The sequence below is a fragment of the Mauremys reevesii genome, linkage group 1 (genome assembly GCF_016161935.1).
Source record: "Mauremys reevesii isolate NIE-2019 linkage group 1, ASM1616193v1, whole genome shotgun sequence".
NCBI lineage: Eukaryota > Metazoa > Chordata > Testudines > Geoemydidae > Mauremys > Mauremys reevesii.
Window position 1 is genome coordinate 84,626,812 of NC_052623.1, and position 10,934 is coordinate 84,637,745.

At 42.6% G+C, this 10,934-nt stretch overlaps 1 protein-coding gene across 5 annotated transcripts in view; it reads right to left on the reverse strand.

The window, feature by feature from the left end:
* Positions 1-10,713, reverse strand: part of FBXL3 (F-box and leucine rich repeat protein 3) — a 31,861-nt gene extending 21,148 nt beyond the window's left edge. Inside the window, exons 1-3 of one of the 5 annotated variants that reach the window (XM_039481759.1) lie at positions 10,475-10,713; positions 8,505-8,832; positions 6,236-6,602 (exon numbers count right to left, since the gene is read on the reverse strand). In XM_039481759.1, coding sequence (XP_039337693.1) covers positions 6,236-6,601 — 366 coding nt within the window. In that variant the 5' untranslated portion in view covers position 6,602; positions 8,505-8,832; positions 10,475-10,713. Of the gene's footprint in view, positions 1-6,235; positions 6,603-8,296; positions 8,402-8,504; positions 8,833-9,910; positions 10,014-10,474 lie in introns of those variants that run through there. The other 4 variants (XM_039481766.1, XM_039481752.1, XM_039481785.1 and 1 more) reach the window with 4 other exon arrangements.
* Between the last annotated feature and the right edge of the window lie 221 nt (positions 10,714-10,934).

The window sequence follows — 10,934 nt, forward strand, 5'->3', positions numbered from 1 at the left end:
GACTTTTAACGTCCCAGTTGGAGATGATGACCAGAGCGACCCAGTGCCTTACATGCCGCGACCCAGTACTGGGTCGTGACCCAAACTTTGAAAAACACTGTTATATTGTAAGACCAATCTAGAGACCACTACAGTAATCTTACTTCCAAGTGACAGACAGAATATCAAGAACTGCATGTGAAAGAAGAGTGGATCCTCTGATCAAGTGTACATAGGAAAAAGCTCTCCTGGCCACAACTGCTACTTGATCATCTAAATGCAGCTGCTGTTCTCACCAAATTCTTAAAATTAAGAATTCGGAAAACAATGGGCACACATCCTCAAATTAAACAAGCTGATAAGACTATAGCTATAGCTTTCATTTTTTCCTCCCCCAACCTATCCACATCAGTATCTTATCTGAATTAGTCCCACTTTGTTCTTATGCATGCCATCAGACACTGGGTAAGAGACTCAGTCCCCTTCATCTGAGATCAAGCAAGATGGAGACAAAGTTGAGTATAAACACTAACCCATACCTTAGCGTCTCAACAGCCCTATATATATATTTTTTTTTAATACACACACACTTTAAAAAAGAGTGGTAGCAAGATAATACTGTGGCACCTCTGGTGAGAGGACCCTCATACATTTACCCAATACAACCACCTGGGACCTCTCAGCCATGAAGGAACCAAGCCAAACAAGTGCTGACCTATCCATCCCTGCATGTTGCCTGAGCTAAGTCAGCTACACCCACCAAGCAATAGTATCAAAGAAGTAATTACATCAGACACATGTTCATTATCCATAGTTAGGAGAATATAGAATCAGGGAAAGGACAATTCATTTAGTCTACCTGCCTCAGCTGAGGCAGGATCAAGTATACCTAGACTGTTCCAGACAGATGTTTGTCTAAACTGTTCTTAAAAACCTCTGAAGACAGAGACTTCACCCCATGTAACCTGTTGCAATGCTTAACTATTCTTATAGTTGGTTTTTCCTAACATCCAGCCTAAATCTCCCTTACTGCACCCTAGACCAGGTTGGGCAAACTTTTTGGCCTGAGGGCCACATCGGGGTTGCACAACTGTATGTAGGGCCGGGTAGGGAAGGCTGTGCCTCCCCAAACAGCCTGGCCCCTGCCCCCTCCTACTTCCTGCCCCCTGACTGCCTCTCTCAGAACCTCCAACCCATCCCTGCTTCTTGTCCCGGGACCCCCATCCCCTATCCAACCCCTGTCCCCTGACTGCCCCAATCCCTGTCCACACCCCTGCCTTAAAATGCCCAGTTCTCTCTCAACTTTTCCTCAGATGTTCTTAACTTCTTATTTTTGGACTCTTCAGTTTGTTCACTTTTCTTACAGCGTGGTGTCAAAAACTGGACATAGTACTCCACCTGAATCCTCACTAGTGCCAAGCAGAGTGGCAACAATTGCCTCTGTCTTACATAAAACATTCCTGTTAATACATCTCAGAATTAAACTAGGTTTTTTGGAATGATTTGTTCTTGACAAATCCATGTTGGCTATTCCCTATCACTTTATTATGCTCTAGTTTTGAGCAAAGACGGTCAACAAATATATACATACATACTTGTTATCTTTATTTGCATACCAGGGCACCAACCTACATGGCAGTTTACAAAGCACATTAAACAAGTTAAAAGACACAGTCCTTGCCCCAAAGAGCTTGCAATTTAAACTGACTAGAAAAACATACAGAAACACAGAAAGATGAGGAGGGTTCCCACTCATTGAGCCTCTCCCCCAATACAAAAAGAGAAGAGATGCGGACACAGCAGGTAAACAAACCGGCCTGGCCCACCAAGGGGCTTACCCTGGCAAGCTGTGTGCCAAAGGTTGCCGATCCCGGGTGTAGATGAAGAAGAGAAGAGATGCAATGCATAACCATTAACCCTCTCCCTTAATAAACAAAGATTTCAGATACAGGTTATGTCTACAGTTCAGTCAACTTAATTCGATCATCCACTACTGTAATTAAACTACTTTTGTATGTCCACACAATGCTCCTTGTGATGGCAGAGCACATCCACCGTTGGCGCCCTTGCATCGAGAGAGCAGTGCACTGTTGGTAGCTATCCCATTGCGCAATTCACCACCATCTGCTGTTGGATGCTCTGGGAAGGGATCATAGTGCCTCATGGGGGCAGGCTTACCATCCTGTGATGTAGTTTTCTACATCCCATCATTCTATGGGCGTCTATGTTTTGCGCTGTTTTTCAACAGCCCCAGTAAATTGCGTGCCCATTATTTGTCTGAAAGCATGGATCCCGCACAGCTCTCCTATCTTGTGATGAGCGTTATGAACACAACGCAGCTGATCCTGCATTATTTCATGAGCTGCAAATCTGATGACGATGACACAGTGGTGTCTGCCTTGCTGCATGCAGTGGAAAGAAACAATTCAAGGAGCAGATGAACATGGTGGACCATTGGTATGGGGCTTGGAAAATAAGCTCTGAGTAGTGGGATTGCATCATAATGTAGGTATGGGATGATTAGCAGTGGCTGCAGAACTTTCAGATGCGCAAAACTACCTTCCGGGAACCGTATGCCGAGCTCACCCCTGCCCTCTGGCCCAAGGACACCAAAATGAGAGCTGCCCTCACTGTGGAGAAGCAAGTGGCAATCACTGTGTGGAAGCTGGCAACTCCAGACTGTTACTGATCACTCGAAGTCCACCATGAGGGTTGCAGTGATGCAAGTATGCAGGGCCATTAATTGCCTCCTGCTATGAAGGACTGTGATTCTGAGCAATGTACAGAAAATAGTGGATTGCTTTGTGGCAATGGGATTCCCTAACTGCAGGAAGGCAATAGATGGCACACAGATCCCCATTTTGGCCCCAGACCACCTTGCTACACAGAAGGAGCTACTTTTCTATGATATTGCAAGCGCTGGTGGATGACCATGGTCATTTTGCTGACATCAATGCGGGGTGGTCAGGGAAGATGCACAACACACACATCTTCAGGAATACTGGCCCGTACAGAAAGCTGCACGCAGGAACTTTCCAGACCAAAAGATTCCAATTATGATGCTGTGAGACTCAGTCTACCCCTTGCTACCATGGCTCATGAAGCCTTACATCAGAAACCTTGACTGCAACAAGCAGCACTTCAACAACAGGCTCAGCAGGTACAGAATGACCGTTGAATGGGCCTTTTGCAGACTAAAGGGTCACTGGTGCTGCCTTTTTGACAGGTTAGACCTCAATAAGGAATATAGTCCCATGGTCACAGCAGCCTGTTACATAACATTTGTGAAGCTAAGGGGGAAAAAAGTTTCATGGGGTGGAGTGTCAAGGTAGATTGGTTAGCAGCTACTTTTGAGCAGATAGATCCCACGGCTGTTAGTGGGCCTCAACAGGGGGCTATTCGAATCAGAGAGGCTTTGAAGAAGCATTCTGACAATGATCCCCAGTAACGTGTCTTTCTATAATGCATTAATCCAGGCATTCCCCTTTCTTGCACTGTAGTACGACCCTTGTAATGACTGCTGTATGTGTGTTAATTTTACTCTGCAAATGCACCGATTGCTACTGAAATTCATATACAGTGGCAACCACCATGTGCAAGAGACAAAGATTCATTTTCTTTTTATAAGTTAATAAAAATGTAACAGCTATACAATTATTTCTATTTTCTACAAGGGACATGAAAATGAAGAGCATTTTTTTGAAATGAGGGTCTCACAGCTGGGTATATGTCCAGTTGTAATTCTGAAATGTGTCCCCAAGGGTGGAGTGCATGGGGTACTGCAACAGCCCTAAAATATGCAAGTAGTATGTGTGGGGATTTGGGGAGGGCATGGAAAGCAGTTCCGCATGGGCTGCAAAGGGAGGGGTGAGCAAAGATTGTGCTGCAGGTAGAACACATCAAGGAAAACTCGTCCAGGTGTTTGTTTTTCTTAATGTCAGTGTAGCAGGAGTGTTAAATCAACAGTAGAAGCATTGCAGTACACCTTCACTGTTTTGTCAAAACTGTGTAGTGTAGACACGGCCATAGACCATTCTATATCTGATCTCTCAGTCCTCATTCTCAAAAGGACAGACAAGCCTGGGAGCTTAAATTCATAACTTTGTCTCTATTCAGTCCATGATTTTTAGTGTCTAACATTGTTGTAGTAAGCCATAAATCCCATCTACAAACTACTACTAATCCCCAACCTGTCTTCTCTCTCCTCCCTATGACTGGAGGAGTGTTACTTTTATTTTTGCCGATTGTTAACTGCACTTCCTGCCAGGATGCTAATACACGACACTCAGAAGAACTCCTGTATATGGTCTGGGAAAGACCATATAAGAAGTGTTTACCAGTAACCATAAAACTGATATTTAACCAATAGCACAGCAACATGTAAACAGAGGGAAGGGGGAAGAAGAGGGAGACCTGAATATTTTTTGGTAATGTTATTCAGTTCAATACAATAACCTTGTAAAAATAGCTAGGGAAGCAAAAAAAAAAAGCTCTTACTAGCTTTTGATAAGAATATTCTAATGAAATGAGCATGTGCTATTTAAAGGTTGTCTATTACATTCAGTACTTTTTAAATATTGGCTCAAGTTTCTTGAAATTGACTAATGTCCCTTTAACTCAGCATGACTGATTAGCTACTTCTAAATTGGAGAAGCGTAGCAAAGATATAGCTGGGTTGCCAGACAAGATTGATACACAATGGAAAACTAAGCAGGAATTGCCTACTCCCCCCCCCCTTTTTTTTTCAAGTCTATTGAAAATGCAACTACTCTAATCACCAGTTGTCTAGTTTTCCAACTAATCTCACATTTTTGTTTTTTGGAATATCACTTAGATGACCCATCTGCATTCACTGTTTGACTATTAGTGGTCTTTACCTAAGCTACCACCACAGCTTCAAACACACTCCAACAAGGGGAGGGATAGCTCAGTGGTTTGAGCACTGGCCTGCTAAACCCAGGGTTGTGAGTTCAATCCTTGAGGGGGCCACTTAGGGATCTGGGGCAAAAATTGGTCCTGCTAGTGAAGGCAGGGGGCTGGACTTGATGACCTTTCAGTTCTAGGAGATTGGTATATTTCCTATTATTAGGTACAGTGCGTGTGGCTAGCTAGTCTTCCTTAATTCTCCTTAGCCTTATTTAGAAGGAATGCAGGCAGGCAAGAAAAACAGCATCTCCCATGGATTCAGAGCTTGGGCTCTCACAAGATAAAATCATCATGGACTACATTAGTGGCGCAAGTTAAAAACACTGGCTGTTGCTTTTGCCCACTTAAATTAAACTCAAATACGAGGGGCTGTTAATTGTCATTTTGGTGACAAACTATAGACCAAATATGTAGTGATAAGTTTATTATACAGGCTAGAGCAGGGATACATAGACAAAGTTTGAGCAAGTTTCCTCCTGGTACTCTGCCAATACATCACAATTTGACTTGGAACCATGCTATGTTCCAATTCATATACCACAGCAGAAACTGCAAATATTGAACTGAGCCGAGTTGGGTGTTTTGGTTACTACCCCAATCTAGGTCAAAATTTACTCAGTGCCAAAGTTTTTAATTTTATTTGTTTGGACAGAAGGAGAACTACACACAAACACATCCACCAATAATTCTGATAAATCCACCAATCACTCCTTGCCAATTCTCCACACCGAATAATCTCCTCTCTGTAATACCACTACAGAAAATACACCTTTCATTTGACAAGTCAGTATGTACTTTATATTATTAATCCCTTTCCACTCATTATGTTCCTTTCTTCAGAACGTTTCCTTGTGATTTTTATATGTCTGTTCTACTACTCCTCATATCACCTTATACTGACAATATTAATGATTAGGATGGTCTTTTAACTTTGCACTTACAGGCACTTAAAAGAGCAGCTTCTATTTTAAGTGAATTAGGAAACATCATTATGCTAAAATGCTTTGTTCACAACTATCTATATATTGTTCACTTAATAAGGCTAAGTTTTTTCAATTACTGCTCCTTGGATAAATGAAATCTCTTACAACTCATGTTATAAAATTTATCTGGATAACTATGAAAGCTATCAAGAATGTGAAATCTTGGAGTATTAAAGAAATACTACTTTGTTATCTTCAGCCATGTCAAAAATAAAAAGGAGTTTTAAGAATGCTTTAAATTAAACAGAACTGCAGTAAACTTGTTCAATGTCAAAACTTATTTGAAATGCAAATCTATTTTTTTTTAAATTACTCATTTTCAAAGATAAGAATGTAAAAGATGTTACCTTGAAGCTAACATACTGTAGATGATTGGAATGCCTTTTAATAATCTGATTGATAAGCTCAGGATGCGTAGCCCTCAAGTAAGATGTAGCTGGTTGATTCAGTTCAAACTCAAAACATCTCCAGAGATCAGGCATATGAAACACCTGATTCCATCTTCGGCAGACTTGTGATGCATGAGCACGATCAAGAAGAGGCAAGTACTGAAACACCTGCAGGATAATGTCTGGAAGGAGGTTACCCCAATCAGGACTCAGAGAGATTTCAGTGGATTCTTCATCTGTAATCTTCTGTTTCTTAGATTCTCCTCCAACCTCCTCCTCTGATGAACTATTGTTGGCCTCACTATTCTTCCTTCCTCGTTTCATTCTATCAAAATAAGAAAAACGTATTACCCTACATACAGCCACAGAATATAAAGACATTAAGTACTTACAGCACAATGGGGTCCTAGTCCCAGGCACCATGAAAACACAAATCACAGGATATAATTTTCACAAGAGAATAGTCTCCTCCTACATCAATGCCAAGACAAAACTGAAAAATGTGGAAAATGCTAAGGTGAAACTGATTTTTTTTCAAAATAGGTGCTATCAATCCTGTGACAGCTTATTTCTATGCTCTTCTTTTGTAAGTCTGAAAGAAGTCATCTTGGATATTATCTTACCATATGAAAGCATTGTACCTTCTACTGTTATAAGTAAAATTTAAGAGTAACGAAAAGATTAGAGAAAAAAAGCTTTTCAAAGTGTTTAATTCTGGGTTTGATAGCCAATTTCCCTATTCTGTGACAGATCAGTGGCGCTTTCTGTCTCACTACTAGTATAAAGACATGTGCGCACTCTTCCTCAGATCCTACAAGAGACACTTTATCAGCAAGAGCTGTTGCTCTTGCTATTGCAGATCCCCTCCCACATCAATGAGTCTCAATCCTGACTTCACCATCACATTTTAGGGTGAAAAAAGAAAAAAAAAGTTCTGGTTCCAGGTCCATACAATTGGCACCTTCTTTGCTGAGACTAAGAAGGGTGACAATTAGTGCTAACTTCTAAACTGCTAAATAGCTACATTTCGTGAATACTAGTGAAGTTTAATTCTTGGGCTAAACATCTGGATGAGCATCACAGTTTACATTCTAATTAGATCCTCAAAATGTTATTCTATTAAGTTGAATAAATGTGATATGGCAAACAGGTACCCAATTCTCAACAGTATGCATTTCTTCTAAAACATGGTGTTATGCAAGTTCTATTTTGCTTTGCCTATTATGGGGGGAAAATAATAAATTAAGAAAATAAGTTGTTATGGACAGAGATAAAATTCAGGGTCAGATTTTAAAATGAAGATAACATTTAGGATGTTTCTATGAGTTAGAGATGTCAGCATCAAAACCAAAATTAAAACTGTTTGTTCCCATAAATCCTTTACTTTTACTTTAGTGCTCTGATGTATTAAGGTAGCATAACGAAGTTTCAGGGGAAAAAGACGCACACCAAGCATTTGTCACAAACATCAAGTCCTGACTTCAGCAGTCTTTCAAAGACTTGGAACATGAGATCACAGTAAACTGACACGGCCTCGTATAATATCTCATTCCGAGTCCTACAGGAAGAACTTGGTATTGATAACCTAAAAAAAACCCAAACCCAAAACTTTCTGTAAAAAGACAAACATCTTCATTCAGAAAATGAATATTCAGGTAGTATGGTTAAGGTCAATAATATATTGTCAGTTTGAAGCTTGGAAAGTTACTTGTGCAATTCCCGACACACTTTCATTTGCTAAATGTTTCACCAAACTGCATTATAGAAGAGCATTATAGCTGACAAAAAAAGTGAAACATTTATCTCACATAGTTGCTAGATGCCATATTTTACTTTATGAATCCTTTTGTTCTATGGAATATTCATCACTCCCTTAACTACATTTCCTAGCTAATCTCCCCTCCCCATCACAACCCTATTATTCATATAGTTATTTTTGAGCATGAAACAAAGTAACAGAGAGAAAGTATGGTCAGACACACTGTTTGTAATATGAAATAATCAAATTTGAACACATACTGACAAGTAGCGTTTCCACGTCCTTATCCTTTCAATGTCCCTGTTCTAGCACAGAACTGGCAGCATTCACAGCACAAGCTTATTTTGATAAAGCATCGCTGCATGAGAATGTTGTGTGTACTTATTTAATTTATCCATAATGATCCATAAACTCAAGAACATAAGTGTGCAGAAAGTCATTACTATTATGCTGCAATAGGCTATTCACCTGAAATGTCTGACCAAGCTGCAGATGGCTTTTTATTTGTACAGAAGGAAGCAAAGGGACCAGCATAGTAATGAATAATGTATTGGCATCCAATCCACTGTGAGTTTTTGCTCCCCTTTCTGCAACTGTATAGGCAGGTTCATTAAAATTCAGGTCCAATCAAGGTTAGATTAACTGCCACAGAAGCATCACATAGTTAACAGGGCACTTCCACTAGATTGCCCGAAGTGTCTCTATATAGAGAATGTGGTTGAGTGCCAGTCTGCTCACTGGAGGGGCTGATGGTGCTCTGGTTCTCTATTTTCCAGCCACAAGTGTATCCTTGAATCTATATGCCACAGACAGGAGTGGCGGAAGGAAACAAAAGTTAAATTATGAAAACTTTCAATTACTGAAATCTATGGTGCACACAGAACTGAACATAGACAGCAATCATGATTTTGCACTTGAGCACACATGTTCATTCAAAGAATATTTTTTGAAACAGAATGTAGGAACAGATATAATTTTCATTTTACACATGATTAAGATATCAGGACTTTTTAAAAAAAAAAGTAAGTGTAGGCTGCAATATTGAGACCAGTTCCAACAATAAATTAGTTTAAAAAAAAAAAACAAAAACACAACCCCCCCCCCCATCATTTGTCCACAAAATAGATCCAAAGCCAGAGAGGATGCTATTAAAGAAAATGAGGCCATTCTTCCTGCAGACTAAATTTAAGAAAAAAAATTAGAACAGTCAGGTAATTAACCAAACTCAGCCTTGTGTTTCTGAAATACCAAACATTCCACCATATTGAATCCGGACACAGTTACAGACAACAGCAAACAGTGAAAGGCAACACAGGACACAGCGGACAACATTTTCACAATGAAAAAAAAAATCACAATATGGGTGTCACCATTTGAGTAGACATTAATAGATGAACATTTTCCATATGCTTAAAGTAGCAAACCCTACTACTAATACTCTCCAGCTTGCCTAGGACACAATATGTCACTGACAAGTACTTTCCAAATCATAGCCTGTAATGAACTTGGCTGAAAAAGATATATAGTATAAAACCAGCCATAACAAAGTGCAGCTATAGACGAGATTTAGCTTCATTTAATACTTTCTGCTTATCTGATTCATCAAGATATTTTCTCAAGAGATTTCTTAATACAGATTAATTTGGCACCCGCGATTTTCCCAAAACGTCAAATTTGGGCGTATCCTACAATGACTTGCTTGCAATGCAAGCAAATGCAAACCAATTATGCAGTTCAGTCATTAATTCAGATGAGAAATAAGTTGATGTTTAACTTTCACGTTTTGAACGTTGGGAAAGGCACGGACACAATACAAGCCCACCAATGATAGTTAACATTTTACATGCACGACTACTTCTTTCATACGAACAAACCGAGCAGATGCTGAGCTGACTGTTTTGCCTGCATTTGGGATGAAGCATTAAGGGTGCGCGGAAGAGAAACGGAACAAGGGCTGGCGTGCTAACGCGCGACAAGCCACCAGGGCTTCACCTCTCAGAGCACCTGCAACTACAGGTGAGGAAGTTTATTGTTGTTCTTCAATAGGAAGCAACATCAGCGTGCGGGAGCCTTTGCAAATAAGCAGAAAAGGGGCCCCGCCTCTTCTCGCTTATAACAGCTTCAAGCCGGGCTGGCCGCCCACAGGTGCCCGTGTGCCTCACCGGGACGCGCCTGGGTACGGCCAAGCACCCCGCGCAGTCCCTCTGGCTGAAGGCAGGACGGACGGACGGGAGCCCCAGGGGGAAAGGGGGTCCAAGCTACGCTGCGCCAAGCGCCGCACCTCCGCTCTGTGCGGACTCACATTGCCCGGCCCCGCGGGGAAGAGGCAGCTGCTGCCGGCACCGAGGTCTGGCTCGCCCTACCCCCTTCGCTGCCCCGGGCAGCGAGGAGAAAAGCCCGCTCCATCACCCCTCCCCCATCGCCAGCCCGCCCCTCACCTGGCAGCGGCGGCTCCCTGCTGCGTTTCACGCTAACCCGGGCCCGGGCCACACTGGCGCCCCCGCTCCCACCACATCGGCGGCTCCGGCAAGCAGCGTCCCCCCACCGAACAGGCTTCCCGCGGCGGCTCCCACTCCGTCCTTTCGCTCCCTCCGCCCCCTTGTTTATTTCACGGCAGCGGAAGCCGCTCCGCACGGACACCCAAAATGGCGGCGGCTTTGCCCTGGTTGCCCTGCGCGGCCTCGCGAGCGCGCCTGGCAACAAGCCCCGCCCCCTGGGGTGCTGTGAGGGAGCGAGCAAGAGAGTAACCGCGCGGCTGTCGCTCGGTGGGCGCGGAGGGAGGGGGCGTCACTCCCTCCCAACGGCCCCCGACGAGCCGTTGCCCCGGAAGCGGTGTGACTTTGGTGTGGCTGCCAGCCCCTTGGAGGAGGAGGCGGCCGGCTTGGCCAGGGGCTGAGC